Raw genomic sequence first — 17,293 nt, 5'->3', positions numbered from 1 at the left:
ACTTGGTAAAACATAAGCCTGGCCTGACCTTAATCAGTGGTAGTTTTGAATCTTTATTAAAGCCACTTATCACAATCTCTAAAAAAAGCAAGTGAAGAAATTGAATAGATTTAGTAATTATTCTTAGTATATTCCTCACAAGTACAACTGTTGGCTGTCATTATAAACAAGAACTTTAAAGATCTTTATGAAGAGCAACACAGTCAGCTGTTATGTTGAGGAGAACACAAATATCCATCTATAATGAATTGTAAGACATAACTGTCCTAATGTTATGCCACGGGAACTTACGGCTTGGACAGTATTTCCAGGGACACCATCATCCACGCACTCAGTAAGTGCTATAGATCACAGCACTTAGATGGGAGTGTGTGGTTGGCAAGTGAATTAGATGCCTTGAAAAGTGCTCCACTGATGGAGATATGGATTTCAGAGACACTTATGAAGTGATTGAATAAAGTTTCATGAAATATGATAGAAAAGAGCAATACTGCTAAAGTTAATAAATCATCTTTTATGTTACTTTATTTTATTTTTCAGAGACAGTGTGTGAGTGGGGGAGAGGGGCTGGGGAGAATCCTAAGCAGGCTTCACACACAGTGTAGAGCCCCACACGGAGCTCAATCCCACGACCCTGGGATCATGACCTGAACCAAAATCAAGAGTCGGATGCTCAAACAACTGAGCCACCCAGGCGTCCCTGTAATATGTAATTTTAAATAGGTATATGTAAGTAACTTATGTTACGTTCGTTGAAACGAAACATTTGAGAGTTTTATCTATGTCTTTAAAAGTTTATAGACTCAAGTTGGCAAAAAAAATTACTTTTAATCATGAATATGGATTATAATTTTTTTTTATATTTGAAGTCTTTTGATTTTCAGGCATATAAGAGAGTTACCAAAAAACTACTGTGATTGGCAGCAGCAATCCCGGTGTAATCAATAAAAACAGTCCCTATCCCAAAGTTTACAACCTTCATATATCTAATAAAGGCTCTAATTTGAGGTATCCAAGGAATTCATTTTGCTTACCGTTTTGAGAGTTGTAATCCAGTTTCTGCCAGAGGTTGCACAATCTTGGCAAACAGAAAGCTATTCTCAGATGCATTATTTCCCTGAAGATATCTACGATATACTCCCTATAAATAAATTAACATAGAGCAATTAGGATTCATTGAAAACTGTTCTTCAGCTATCTAGTCTTTCCAGTTTCCCAGCTATGAGTCCCTAAACTCACAAGGTATCAAGATGTAAATCAGATCACCAATTCTACTTATTTACATGCAAGGATAATTACACCTTCTTAAATTAAAGAGTTATACATGCATAATTTGGTTGACACACTCTTATCCTAACAGAATTATAACTGGAAATCAAATCAAACTTGAAAATGAGTTCAGAAGCTAACAAAGATACCAAATTGGCAAATTATATCACCTCTAAAGATCACTATTTTCCCTTCATACTGGAAGAAAATCTACAGACACAAAAATAAAGTAAAAAACAAACAAACAAAACAACTATAAAACTAAAGAGAAGGCAATGACATGATCTCTACGAAAATTTTCCCTCATTTTTTTTTGACTCCTAAATTAGTTAACTGTCTCCTTGACCAGTGTTAGTTGAATTCTAATTAGTTTTTCTTTCTTCTCCATGTTCTTTTTTTTTAAAGTTCATTTATTTTTAGAGAGAGAGAGACAGAGCACACATGCAGGGGAGAGGCAGAGAGAGAGAGAGAGAGAGAGAGAGAGAGAGAGAGAGAGAGAATCCCAAGCAGGCTCTGCTGTCAATGCAGAGCTCAACATGGGGTTTGAACTCAGGAACCAGGAGATCATGACCTGAATCGAAACCAAGAGTGGGACGCTTAACCAACTGAGCCACCCAGGTGCCTCTCTTCTCCATGCTCTATGCTTTCAAAATAGCACACTCTCCTCTCCCTTGCTTCTTCCACCCAAACACAATCAACTGAATCTCCTTAGTTTTATTTCTTCATGTAATTCTTTATGCAATAATATACCCTAACAGTTTTTCCATCATTTCCAATTTCATATTTATAGTTAGAATAGAATGTTTATGATCATCTCTAAGGTTACCACATATAATGTATGACATACATATTAATTTCAACATAACCCACGTCAAACTTTTGTTTGAAAAGAAAATCCATTTTAAATTCAAAGCCTATTCGTGGAAGCTGACAAATATAAAAAACATACCATAATCCCTATTTTGAGAAACCCATCCAATCAACGTGATTAACATGATTCTAAAACACAGGATGAAATGTAATACAACTATATCCTAGAAGACATTTCAGTTGTTCATGGATAGCATGGACTCTGGAGACAAGGGGAAAAAAACCTTAATTCTTTTCCCATTCTTTTTTGTTTCTGAAATCTCTTATTTACTTATTCCACCAAGCCCTAGCCCTTTGCCACTGATAAAGCATCTCAGTTTCTTAAATAAACTCCCGAGATTCAAAGCACATGGAAACTAAATCAGTATAAAGACAAATACGTTTCAGATGAAGCCATAATATAAAAAACTAAATGTATGCTCAATTTCCTCTCAAAATTAATCACATAAATATGACCTTGTTAGAAAATGGAAAATTTTACTCATCTATTCTCTCAAAAACATATATTAAGAGGCAACTATATTCTAGGTACTATGCGAGGCTTTGGGACATGCAAAAATTATTTCTTTCTTTATCATGGCCCTTGTTAATAAATGGTTTTATATTTGAAGCAAACATCATTAAAAGATTTTAGCTCTTTCTTAAAATGGATATTCAGGTAATACCGAATCTTCACATGGCTTTCTCTTTTTCTCTTTATGTCTTTCTCCCCTCCCCTCCCCCAAAAGTGATAACACATTTTGCTACTCGGTTTTTTCCCTTGCCAAGTTCCTATTCTGTAAATTCTGGATTCATATTCAACCATATTTGGTATTTGTCATTATCGAAAGCAAAATGATCTAAGGACAAAGAATATAAAACTCCTGAAGACCAGAAAATATTGTGAACATTACATTAATAAATAAAAGTGAAACACAGGTTAAAAAGAGTGAATTACCTGTGCTATGCTAGCCATTTTAAAATATGCCAGGGCAATAAAGAAATTCCAGTTAGGAAGAATAGAATTAATTCCTCTGCAGCGGCAATATATTGAAATCATTTCTTCCATTGATGGTATCCCTATAAAAATAGCACATACTGTAAAATTTAATGAAAGATATCATGGTGATTATTTCAAACTGTAATAAAATTGCATATGTGTATAAAACTGAATATAATAACCATTAATCTGAATAACAAACATGTTCTGAATGTTGACTTCTAAAAAGAATGATGTATATAAAAAGGCTATATTTTATCATAAATTGCTAAAAGTGAAATGCTATGTTCAGAAAAATCAAGAACAAAATGATTTAGAAACATTTCAAGAAATTAATTAAAAGTTCTTAACTAAAATTGCTATATAATCTTACCTTTTAATTATGAAGAATAATAAATATAATTTTATATTAATAGCAATTTAGGCAACATGATGGTTTCATACCTATGTTTTCTTGAAAATAAGAACTTTGATTTAGCATTGGAACTGTCCTTGGCCAAAAGTAGAACATGGAGAGATGAGCTAAGTCTGACAAAGGATGACCAATGGTTGAAAGCTCCCAATCCAGTACAGCTATAACTCGAGACTGCAATTAAAAATGAAAAGGTTTTAACATATTTAATACAAAACTAAAACAAGGAAATAAATGAAATCCTGTTTTTCATCAAAAGCAAATCTGAGGCCATAGCTTGCAGTCTTTACCTACAATGGCACATTGCATTTATCAAATAACTCATTAGCCTTGATCATGTAGAGCCAAGTCCTCTGGCTCCATTATTGGCCCTCAGTTCTCCTACATTTTACTTTATATACCCTTACTATCTCTACTAATGAGTGGAGGCAAAAGCAGTTGAAATTGCTCAACTGAGAGTTAACTACAGTAAAGAAGAAACTGTAGTAATTACTGGGGTGTCTGAGTGGCTCAGTCAGTTAAGCGTCTGACTTGGGCTCAGGTCATCATCTCGCAGTTTGCGAGTTCGAGCCCCACGTCGGGCTCTGGACTGACAGCTCAGAGCCTTGAGCCTGATTCAGATTCTGTGTCTCTGCTCCTCACCCACTCACACTCTTTCAAAAATAAACAAACATCAAAAAATTTTTTCTTAAAGAAACTGTAATAATTACTTATAATTCAAGCATCTATGCCAAGTCATGTATAGTTAAAGAGTTTGCTCTGGTGAAAAATCTTTCTGCACAACAAACATTACACTCTTAGGGCAACAGTAATTTTTACCCAACGTTTTTTATTTATTTTTTATTTATTTTTGGGACAGAGAGAGACAGAGCATGAACGGGGGAGGGGCAGAGAGAGAGGGAGACACAGAATCGGAAACAGGCTCCAGGCTCCGAGCCATCAGCCCAGAGCCTGACGCGGGGCTCGAACTCACGGACCGCGAGATCGTGACCTGGCTGAAGTCGGACGCTCAACCGACTGCGCCACCCAGGCGCCCCGACAGTAATTTTTAAAATGAGTTATTTCATGTTGTAGATACAAAAATATAATTGTTTAAAAGATGTTATTTGTTTTATGTAGATAAAATTCACAATCATATGGCAGTATCATAAAATAGTCATGTAATCTGGAACCAATAAAACAGAAAACTTTCCCCATTCTACTTTGTAACACAGGCTATTTGGGGTGCTTGGGTGGCTCAGTCAGTTAAGTGTCTGACTCTTGGTTTCAGTTCAGATCATGATCTCACGATTTCATGAGTTCAAACTCCATGTCGGGCTCTGTGCTGACAGTGTGGATCCTGCTTGTGATTCTGTCTCCTGCTCTCCGCCCCTACCCCACTTGTGTTGTCTCTGTCTCCCTCAAAATAAACAAACTTAAAAAAAAAACATAGGCTATTCAACTGTAAATATAAGAGAAAAAGCAATTTGCAGAATATGTAGAATGTGTACAGTTTATCCTATTTTTGTTTAAATAAAAAGGTTATAAACCAATACCCAAAGTTGAAAGGATATACAACAAACTAATGGCAATGGCTGTGGTTATTTCAAGGTATGGAGGCAGGAGAAAGGAATGGGGGTATAGAGGGGGGAACCTCCACTGGAGGTTTCTGTACAGAGGAGTGACATGATAGGGTTCATATTTTAGGAGGGTCACTCTGGCTGCTATAGACTATAGAGGGGCCAGTGAGGAGGCTACACCAATCATCTAGACAAGATTATCCAAGCCAGATAAAACAGCAGGCTCAGCTAGGCAATGCAGGTTACTGGGTTCCATGCCTTTATATGACTTTGTATGTGCTTATACTCCCCCTGCCCCTCTGGCACACTCATATTGTAACTTTGTGGGAGGGCACAAATTTTGGAATAAGACAGACCTATATTCAAATCATACCTCCACCATTGAATGACTGTGTGACTCTGAACCATCTAGTTAACCTCTCTGAGCCTCAAATTTTCTCAGCCATAATATACCTCTTGCATAGAGTTAGTGGGCAGATTAAATGAGGGCAAGTAGCATGTGGTGTTTGTTTACCAGTTCCTAGCAAAGTAACTGTCACATAATAGGTGGCCAATATTCAATAAGTACAGAGGCTGGCATATAGTGGGCATTCAAAAATTTTCTATTATAACTAAAGGAAAAATTGATTACCCCCTCTTCCATGATTTGACTTAATAAGACCTTTTATTGTTGTGGTTATAGTGTATTGTAAATTACTATATGAGCTAGATTTGTTAAGAAAACAATAAAAAGGATTGGGTGCATTTTTCTCTATATTAATTTATTTGTTTCTATGCTCTTACCATCCAGGGAAAGGAGATGAGATACTTGCTTATGCTATAAATGTTTACCTTTTTTTCAATGAAGCCTGGGAATCTTCTCTGTAGTTAAATTTATCTAAAACATTTTTAGGTAATCACACAAAGCTATAAAACAATGGCTAGTAAGAAACGTTGATGGTTCATCAAACTTTATAAATTAGTGTAAAGCAGCAATAGTTTATGAGAACACCATCTACACCTGTTTGTGTACAGAGCTGTAACAAACTCAGTCTAAGTCCTAGTGGTTAAAATGAACATTTACTAGTTCATCTTCCTGCTAACGAACTTATTAATAAAATGACTTCTGACAGTTTTTCTGAAACCTCAGCACAAATTCCTTTTCATTTTGCTGATTATCCTCTACATTGAGTTTTATTTTTCCAAGTGTGCTTTCTGTACTACTGGATTTTATTAAAATGTGTGTGTGTGTGTGTGTGTGTGTGTGTGTGTGTGTGTATTACCTTTTCAAAACAAAAGAAACACATGCGATCCAACATTACACACAGGAGATGAAGAAGGCAGGGAAGAAGATGTTAATAGAATTTTAAATAAAAAGATGAAACTAGAGGTAAGGTTATTTTGTTAGTGTGGACAGTTAAACATCGCTTCAAGTTTTCAATGGGCAAAATAAAGTGTGAAGCATGACCAGTCAAAATGTTTACAGCATATACAGATTAAAAATAAATCAGCTGCTTCAGAGTGACCACTTTTCTTGGCAATGAAGCTTAAGAAAAATCTGACCCATCAACCTGCATGAAACAGATATTTGTTGGGGCTCCTGGGTGGTTTGGTCTGTTAAGTGACTGATTCTTGATTTTGGCTCAGGTCATGATCTCATGGTTTTTGAGTTCGAGCCCCGCACTGGACTCTATGCTGGCAGTGCAGAGCCAACTTGGAATTCTCTCTCTCTCTCTCTCTCTCTCTCTCTCAATCTCTGCCCCTCCCCAACTCACATGTGCACTGTCTCTCAAAATATATAAATAAACTTAAAAAAAAAGAAAGACTGTATAGAGTATATAGAGTGCTAAAATGTCTTCAACAATGTAAAGAGGACTTCAAGGGGCCTGTGATCCCCAGAAAGCAGCTTGTGCCAGAAAGTGACTACAAGGACAAAAATGAACTAAGCAGAAGGCAAGACAATAAACTGAGAGTGGGAATCTAAATGAGAAAAGCAACTTCATAGTTTGCAAAGAACAGAAAAGATCTGAAAAAAAAAAAAAAACGTGTATATAAGTCATAGATTTTATGAAAAGATGAGATTACAGCCTAGATGAAATTAAGCAACATACATATGTCCCAGATTCTGTTAACGTGATTCATGACTTTATTCTCAAGCAAAAATAAAATGACCCAAGATTAGGGTTAGAGACTATTATAAAGTCAAGAGGTGAGAAGAATCTGGAAGATTAAAAAAATATAAGGTCAGGAAACTTTATAACTCTTATATTACTTGTATATATCCACAGTCAAAGAATTAATTTAATTGATAATAAAGAAAATACTTTTTGAAATAACTGATCCATGCCCACATGGGCCAGGCAGGATAAGAAGTCAAATAGAGTCATAAGGGGTTCATGGATTCTAAAGAGTGAGCAATCAAATTTGTAGCATCTTGGGGAGGTATAAAGAAATAAGAGGGGTGCCTGGGTGGCTCAGTCAGTTCAGTGTCTGACTCTGGATTTGGGCTCAGCTCACGATCCCAGGGTCATGTCAAGCATGAAGCCTGCTTAAGATTCTCTCTCTCCCTCTGTCCCTCTCCCCACTTGTGTGCTTTCTCTCTCTTTTAGAGAGAGAGAGAGAGAGAGAGAGAGAGAGAGAGAGAGAGAGGCAGAGGCACCTGGGTGGCTCAGTCGGTTAAGCATCCGACTTCAGCTCATGATCTCACAGTTTTGAGTTCGAGCCCCACGTTGGGCTCTGTGCTGACAGCTCAGAGCTTGGAGCCTGCAGATTCTGTGTTTCCCCCTCTCCTTTGCTTGTGCTCTGTCTCTCAAAAATAAATAAATGTTAAAAAAAAATTAAAGATTAAAAAAGAGAGAGAAATAGAGGGTAAAGAGGGTGTGGTCAAAGACAAGGGGTTTCAATTTCTTTTTTACTTTTAATTTTTTTTTAATCTTTACTTTTGAGAGAGAGAAAGAGAGACAGACAGACAGACAGACAGAGTGTGAGTGGGGGAGGGGCAGAGAGAGAGGGAGACACAGAATCCGAAGCAGCTCCAGGCTCTGAGCTGTCAGCACAGAGCCTGATGCGGGGCTCAAACTTACAGACCACAAGATCATGACCTGAGCTGAAGTCAGACGCCCAACAGACTGCGCCACCCAGGCAACCCAAGGGGTTTCAATGAAGTTGACCAATTCCAATAGGGGGGAAAAGCAGTATGATGTAGAAAAAAATATACAACACTGCAAGTCTATAGGCCTGAGTTCAAAACCTGGCTTTACTACCACTGAGCACTTACTAAAGAGTATTTTTAAAATATCTGTAATGTAAAGGGGTTGAAAAAAACCCAAATGCCACATCTTTTCTAGGAATAAAATTAAATTTTATAACTATGCCTCTCCTCAACTACACTAACATTTAAGAGATAATGGAGAAAATTAAAAAGAAAAAGCCATTTAAGGGGCGCCTGGGTGGCTCAGTCGGTTAAGCGTCCGACTTCAGCTCAGGTCACGATCTCGCGGTCCGTGAGTTTGAGCCCCACGTCGGGCTCTGGGCTGATGGCTCAGAGCCTGGAGCCTGCTTCCGATTCTGTGTCTCCCTCTCTCTCTCTGCCCCTCCCCTGTTGATGCTCTGTCTCTCTCTGTCTCAAAAATAAGTAAAATGTTAAAAAAAAAAAAGCCATTTAAATACGTTTTGTTTGCATATCAAATCTTTTTTCTTCATAAATTAATATATAGAAGGCTTTAAGATAGAGGACTTCAGAAGAAGTTACCTGTTAATGTTATCTGAAATATATCTGACTACTAATTAATGAATACAGATGAAAAGGTTTATCTGTTTTTAGTTAAATATACTTGTTTTTCAAGTTGAAATGCACACTAAACTCCTTAAACATTTCTCTGCCAAATAGGTAAGATCTTGTTTAAAAAATTAACAAGGGGGCACCTGGGTGGCTCAGGTGGTTGAACATCTGACTCTTGATTTCAGCTCAGGTCATGATCCCAGGGTAGTGGGATTAAGCCCTGTGTTGGGCTCTGCATTGAGCGTGGAGCCTGCTTAGGATACTCTCTACTCCCTCTGCATCTTTCCCCTGCTTGCACTCTTTCTCTCTCTCTCAAAAAAAAAAAAAAAAAAAAAAAAATTAACAATATTTTTCAGGAAAACTGGATTTCTTCTAAACATTGCAGTAAGCATGTTGTACTACTGAAATACTCGCTCAATCATGCTTCAAATACTTTACATATAAGTAAATGGAAAATAGGGATTGCAAAACTGAGTAATAAGCTTTGGTTTTGCCATACCCTTTTTAGTAATCCTTTACTGGCTTACCACACACATTCCTGGAAGGTTTATCATTTAAATTTGTTTTTGTCTTCTTTCTTATGTTTTCTGACAACAAAAATAAAACATGCTATTCTTCGGAAAAAACACAAAATGATAAAACCTCAAACCTTGTACATTACAGAAAAGTACAACTTATAAGTCTCCTATAATTTGATCCCCTACAACCACTGCTTAAGTTTTAGTACATATTATGAAATACTTACTTTTACCTTACTAGTTTTATGAAGAATAGAGCTTGATAGGCAATTTTAGAAAAGTAAAATAGAGAAAGAGAGGAAAAAAATGGAAAAGAAAAAGAGAATTGAAACAAGTTGAGCACAGCTATGCCAGGTACTAGCTACTTGCTCCAAACTGACTATTTCATTTTAGCTTCCCAGCAACCCTGAAATTTTGGTATTTCTTTATCCAACTTAAAAGGCACACAATGTCAATTCCCTGGCTTTGAAATATACTACAGTTGTGTGAGATCCATTTGGGAAATTTGGATGACAGGTATATAAGACCCCTCTGTACTCATTTTACAACTTCTTGTGAGTCCATAATTATTTTAAAATAAAAAATTAAAATAAGTGAGTGGTTCAAATAGTAGCATAGGAAAACCTTGAACTCAACTCTTCCACAAACATCATATCTTCAGCTCCATATAGAACTGTCTCTGAAAAAGACCTGAAAACTAGCTGAACAGCTCCACCACAATAAAGGATAAAAAGGCTACATCAAGGGCACCTGGCTGGCTCAGTCAGTGAAGCATGCAACTCTTGATCTTGAGGTTGTGAGTTTGAGCCCCATGTTGGGTGTGGAGATAACTTAAAAATAAAATATTAAAAAAGGGGGGGTACATCAAGATGGGTAGGAGAGGTAGAGATGTAGTCTCACCAAAACCCCACACTCCAGTGTGGCAACCCACAAGCAGGAGGGATCCCACAAATATGGACTATATCCCTGAGGAGTGTGGGGTTCAAGCCCCATATGAGGTATTCCCATCCTTGGGAACTGCACCAGGGAGATGAGCCTCCAAAATGTCTGGCTTTGAAAACCAAAACACCAGAAGAACCAAAAGGCTCCAGGAAATGGAGACTCCACTCTTAAAGGGCTCATGCACAGACTTACCCATCTTGGATCCCAGCACAAAAGCAGCAGGTTGGAAAGAACTTAGATCATATATGAAAAGATTTACTGGCTAATCTTAAATCATCTGTGGGAGTGGCAGGGGTCTATTCGAACTCTCTCTGGGGATAAAGATGATGGCAGGTGCCATTTTTGCATTCTCTATCTTGCTAGTGCTGCTTGCCCTGGCCCTGTGCTACCAAATGGCTCTGCCTCACTGACCTCAGCAAATAGGCTACCCAGCTGGGTGCTCCCTTGAGGCCTCACCCCAGTAAATCCAATGGATGGTACTGTCCTGACCCATCCCTCCCTATGGCCCCACCAAAGCTGACAGGTGTATGCTGTCCACAGAAGGGATACCTCTTGAGTGCCTGGCTCTGGTGGCCAGGGGGTTTGCATTTCTGGGCCCCATGGTGGCTGAAATGATCAGAGAGACAGTCCTTGGCAGGCTACCACCCTCAGGGGACTGCACAGAGAGCAGACTGAAATACATTCTACCTTCCTGAGACCTCTCCTTTAAGACTGGGAGAGATAGCTGTTGTGCTTAATACATAGAAACAAAGACAGAGAATCAAGCAAAATGAGGTAAAGGGAATAGGTTCCAAACAAAACAACAAGATAAAACTCCAGAAAAAATCTTAATGAAATGGAGATAAATAATTTACCTGATAAAGAATTCAAAGTAATGGTCATAAAGATGCTTACCGATTTCAGAAGAGTAGATGAACACAGCAAGAGCTTCAACAAAGAGATTGAAAATATAAGGAAGTACCGAACAGAAATTAGAAAGCTGAAGAATGCAGCTACGGAACTGAAAGATACACAAGAGGGGTTCAACAACAGACTAGATGAAGCTGAAGAAAGGATCAGTGACCTAGAAAATGGGGGAGTGAAACTCACCAAAATCTAACAGCAAAAAGAAAAAAAATTTGAACAGTGACAATAGTTTAAGGGACCTATGAAACATCAAGTGGAATGACATTTGTGTTATAGGGGTCCAAGAGAAGAGAGAGAGAGAAAGGAACAGAAAACTTATTTGAAGAAATAATGACTGAAAATATCCCTAACTTAGGGAAGGAAACAGAGTTGCAGATGCAGGAGTCCAGGACCAGACAGCTTTACTGGTGAATTCTATCCAACTTTTACTAAGATTTAATATCTATCCTTCTCAAACTCTTCCAAAAAACTGAAGAGAATGGAATGCTTCCAAACTCATTTTATAAGCCAGCATTACCTCGATACCAAAGATAGGCAAGACACCAGAAAAACAGAAAATTACAGGCCAATATCCCTGATGAACATAGATGCAAAGATCTTCAACAAAATATTAGCAAACAAATTCAACAATACATTGAAAAGATCATACAACATGATGAAGTGGAATTTATTCCAGGGATGCAAGGATGTTTCAACATGTGCAAATAAATCAATGTTACATACCACATTAAGAAAATGAAGGCTAACAATCATGTGATCATCTAAGTAGATGTGGAAAAAACATTTGACAAAATTCAATATCCATTTATGATAAAAACTCTCAAAAAAGCTATTATAGTGAATGTACCTCAACCTAAAAAGGCCCATATATGATAAGCCCACAGCAAACATACTCAATGGTAAAAAGCTGAAAACTTTTCCTCTAACAATCAGGAACAAGACATGAATGCCCACTCTTGATACTTTCATTCAACATAGTGTTGGAAGTCCAGAGCAATTACATGAGAAACAGAAATTAAAATGCATCTAAATTGGAAAGGAAGAAGTGAAACTGTCACCATTTGTGGACAATATGATTCTACACATAGAAATTTCTACAAGACTCCACCAAAAAAAAGTATTACAATAAACAAATTCAGTAAAGTTGCTGGATACATAATCAACATACAACACTGTTGTGTTTTTATGCTGTAACCACAAACTATCAGAAAGAGAAATTAAGAAAACAGTTCCACTTACAACTGCACCAAAAAGAATAAAATACTTAGGACTAAGTTTAACCAAGCAGGTAAAAGATCTGTATAATGAAAACTATACAACACTGATGAAAGAAACTGAAGAACACACAAACAAACGGAAAGATATCCCATGCTCATAGACTGAAGAATATTATTAAAATATCCATATTATCCAAAGCAATCTATAGATTCAGTGCAATTCCTACCAAAATTCCAGTAGAATTTTCCACAGAAATAGAACGAAGAATCTTAAAATTTGTATGGAAGCACATGAGATCCCATATAGCCAAAGCCACCTTGAGAAAGAATAAAGCTCGAAGCATCATGCTTCCTGATTTCAATTACAATGCTATAATAATCAAAACAGTATTGGCACAAAATAGACATAAAGATAAATCAAACAGAATAAAGAGCCCAGGAAAAAACCCCACCCACATATGGTCAATTAATTTGTGACAAAGGAGGCAAGAATATACAATGGGGAAAAGACAGTCTCTTTAATAAATGGTATTGGGAAAATTGGACAGCCACATGCAAAAGAATGAAACTGAACCTCTATCTTTCACCATACATAAATGAAATCAAACTGGATTAAAGACTTGAATATAAGACCAGAAACCACAAAATTCCTGGAAGAAAACATAGGCAGTAGGCTATTTGACGTTGCTCTTGGCAGTATATATATACATATATGTATACATATATGTAACTGATTCCAGGCAAAGGCAACAAGTGCAAAAATAAACAAATGGAACTACATCAGACTAAAAACCTCTACACAGCTCTACAAACCTCTACAAACCTCCTTTATTGAAAGGAAACTCAATAAACTAAATAAAATAAAATTGAAAGGAAACTCAATAAAATAAAAAGGCAACCTCCTGAGATATCTGCAAGTCATATATTCATAAGGGGTTAATAGCCAAAATAGATAAAGAACTCATATAATTCAATAACAAAAAAACAATCTGATTAAATGACAGGCAGAAGATCTAAATAGACACTTTTCCAAAGAAGGCATACAGATGGCCAACAGTCACATGAAAAAAATGCTCAGCAACACTAATCATCAGGGAAATACAAATCAAAACCACAATGAGATATCATCTCTCACCTGTCATAATGGCTATTTTCAAAAAGATGGGAAATAGCAAGTGCTAGTGAGGATATGGAGAAAAGGGAACCTTTGTGCATCACTGGTGGGAATGTAGATCGATGCAGCCACTATGAAAAACAGTATGAAATTTCCTCAAAAGAAAAGAGCACTACCACATGATCCAGCAACTCTACTTCTGTATATTTATATGAAGAAAATGTAGACGTTAATTAGAAAAGATATATGCACCCCTACGTTCACTGCAGTATTATTCACAATAGCAAAGATAGTAAAACAACTAAAGCATCCATTGGTGGATGGATAAAGATGTGAGATACACACACACACACACACACACATTGGAATGCTATTCAGCCATAAAAAAGAATGAAAGCTTGCCATTTGTGACAACATGAATGGACTTTGAGGGTATAATGCTAAGTGAAGTGAGTTAGACAAAGGAAGACAAATACCATATGATTTCACTTATATGTGGAATCTAAAAAAACAAAACCAACGAACAAGCAAAACAAATATAACCAAACTCATACATAACATGCAGAGAGCAGACTCATAGTTGCCAGAGGTAAGAAGGTATATGGTGTGGGTGAAATGGGAGAAGGGGTTAAGAGGTACAAACTTCCCCATAAAATAAGTAAGTCATGAGGATACAATGCACTAGAGTCTAGAGTCAACAACATTATATTGTATATTATGTGACTACATATGGTGAAGGGAGAAACAATACTTATTGTGGTGACTGTTTCATAGTATATGCAAGTATCAAATCATTATATTGTACACCTAAACTAATATAATGTTAAATATCAATTAGGCATCAATAAAAACAAATTAAAATAAAAACTGAAGCACAAAGAGAGGTTAAATTATTTGCTTTAAGGTCACATTGTCAGAGAATAAAAATTAAGCAGAAACATAGGATATAGAAATAGTGATTAATTAAAATAAATTCTTTCAACTTAGATTGATTCAGAAACATAAACACCTGCTTCATAAATGCTACAGTCATTGCTTTAAAGGAGGTAATAGAGTAGCATGTCCCCATTTATTGAGCATCCATATGGACTCTAGAGACGAAGATAAAAAAAAATTAAGACATAATCCTTATCCTCAAAGAAAAAAACTAAAAAGCCTTCAATCATAGTGTTAGGAATATATACAGGTGAGCACATACATACACATATTCAGCTCGCTATAGTCCAAGGATTGATTTTCTGATTTGTGGAGTGCCTTCACAAAAAAAGCATATAATCTAATATTTTCCCATTTACTTATGAAATCTAAAAAAGCGAGGTGGAGGGGTGCCGGGCTGGCTCAGTGGCTAAAGCATGCAACTCTTGATCTTGGGATCATGAGTTCAAGCCCCACACTGGGGGTAGAGTTCACTTAAGAAAATAAATAAATAAGAAGGGCATTAAAAAATAAGTAAATAAAAATAAAAAATGAGGTGGAAAAGATAAACTATTAAGCTATTTCACAGCTTTCAATGCCAGCACAGTGTATCTTTCCCTCTGACTGCTCTTACAGTTCATTTTGTAGGACATACTTTAGCACTTGGATATATATTGTTCTCTGCTGTTATATATTTTTCTCTACAGTTGTGTTTCGACCTCATTAAGAGCTGTACTTCCTTTCCAACTCCATCTTTCAGAGCAAATAGTTGGTAATGAATAAATGCTAGTTGACTTGTACTCTGCCAACCATATGTTACTTCCATAAAAAAATTAGCTACAATATTTAAATAGGAGGCAGAAATTAATTAAATTTAACTAATAATTATGAGATTATTGGGTATAAAGTAGAAGAAATTTTACTAGATACCATATAACTCTAATAAAAGATAAAGATACATGTCACAAATTGGTATTGCAGAGAAATAGCTTCATGCTGTGCCTCTAGAAGTTGTTTCTTTTTTAAAAAATAGTTGGAAGAACTACTGAATATTCTGCTTATCTAAAGGAAGTTGACACCTGTTTGGCAACTTTAATCCTATAAGAAGTGGTTTTCAAGAATAAATATTGTCAAAATGTCAATACTACCCAAAGCTATCTACACATTCAATGCAATCCCAATCAAAATCACACCAGCATTCTTCTCGAAGCTAGAACAAGCAATCCTAAAATTCACATGGAACCACAAAAGGCCCTGAATAGCCAAAGTAATTTTGAAGAAGAAGACCAAAGCAGGAGGCATCACAATCCCAGACTTTAGCCTCTACTACAAAGCTGTAATCAAGACAGCATGGTATTGGCACAAAAACAGACACATAGACCAATGGAATAGAATAGAAACCCCAGAACTAGACCCACAAACGTATGGCCAACTCATCTTTGACAAAGCAGGAAAGAATATCCAATGGAAAAAAGACAGTCTCTTTAACAAATGGTGCTGGGAGAACTGGACAGCAACATGCAGAAGGTTGAAACTAGACCGCTTTCTTACACCATTCACAAAAATAAACTCAAAATGGATAAAGGACCTGAATGTGAGACAGGAAACCATCAAAACCCTAGAGGAGAAAACAGGAAAAGACCTCTCTGGCCTTAGCCGTAGCAATTTCTTACTTGACACATCCCCGAAGGCAAGGGAATTAAAAGCAAAAATGAACTATTGGGACCTCATGAAGATAAAAAGCTTCTGCACAGCAAAGGACACAATCAACAAAACTAAAAGGCAACCAACAGAATGGGAAAAGATATTTGCAAATGACATATCGGACAAAGGGCTAGTATCCAAAATCTATAAAGAGCTCACCAAACTCCACACCCGAAAAACAAATAATCCAGTGAAGAAATGGGCAGAAAACATGAATAGACACTTCTCTAAAGAAGACATCTGGATGGCCAACAGGCACATGAAAAGATGCTCAACGTCGCTCCTCATTAGGGAAATACAAATCAAAACCACACTCAGATATCACCTCACGCCAGTCAGAGTGGCCAAAATGAACAAATCAGGAGACTATAGATGATGGAGAGGATGTGGAGAAACGGGAACCCTCTTACACTGTTGGTGGGAATGCAAACTGGTGCAGCCGCTCTGGAAAACAGCGTGGAGGTTCCTCAAAAAATTAAAAATAGACGTACCCTATGACCCAGCAGTAGCACTGCTAGGAATTTACCCAAGGGATACATCAGCATACGGGCACTTGGACCCCAATGTTTATAGCAGCACTCTCAACAATAGCCAAATTATGGAAAGAGCCGAAATGTCCATCAACTGATGAATGGATAAAGAAATTGTGGTTTATATACACAATGGAGTACTACGTGGCAATGAGAAAGAATGAAATATGGCCCTTTGTAGCAACGTGGATGGAACTGGAGAGTGTTATGCTAAGTGAAATAAGCCATACAGAGAAAGACAGATACCATATGTTTTCACTCTTATGTGGATCCTGAGAAACTTAACAGGAACCCATGGGGGAGGGGAAGGAAAAAAAAAAGAGAGAGGTTAGAGTGGGAGAGAGCCAAAGCATAAGAGACTCTTAAAAACTGAGAACAAACTGAGGGCTGATGGGGGGTGGGAGGGAGGGGAGGGTGGGTGATGGGTATTGAGGAGGGCACCTGTTGGGATGAGCACTAGGTGTTGTATGGAAACCAATTTGACAATAAATTTCATATATTTAAAAAAAAAAAAAGAAGTGGTTTTCTAATAGGAGATTAAAAATTAAAAGGGAGTAACCATTTAGTACTTAGTGTTTTTGCCATTATTTTCAGCGTA

At 36.9% G+C, this 17,293-nt stretch overlaps 1 protein-coding gene across 1 annotated transcript in view; it reads right to left on the bottom strand.

Moving 5' to 3' along the window:
• The window catches only part of ACAD11 (acyl-CoA dehydrogenase family member 11), a 91,476-nt gene that overhangs the window by 58,781 nt on the left and 15,402 nt on the right, over positions 1-17,293 (bottom strand). Inside the window, exons 6-8 of the mRNA XM_060638668.3 lie at positions 3,563-3,704; positions 3,077-3,198; positions 1,035-1,141 (exon numbers count right to left, since the gene is read on the bottom strand). Coding sequence (XP_060494651.1) covers positions 1,035-1,141; positions 3,077-3,198; positions 3,563-3,704 — 371 coding nt within the window. The remainder of the gene's footprint in view (positions 1-1,034; positions 1,142-3,076; positions 3,199-3,562; positions 3,705-17,293) is intronic.

The sequence above is a fragment of the Panthera onca genome, chromosome C2, assembly GCF_046562875.1.
Source record: "Panthera onca isolate mPanOnc1 chromosome C2, mPanOnc1 haplotype 2, whole genome shotgun sequence".
In the NCBI taxonomy this organism is placed as follows: Eukaryota; Metazoa; Chordata; class Mammalia; order Carnivora; family Felidae; genus Panthera; species Panthera onca.
Note: the sequence above shows the minus strand (reverse complement) of the source record. Positions and strands in the feature narration are given on the sequence as shown.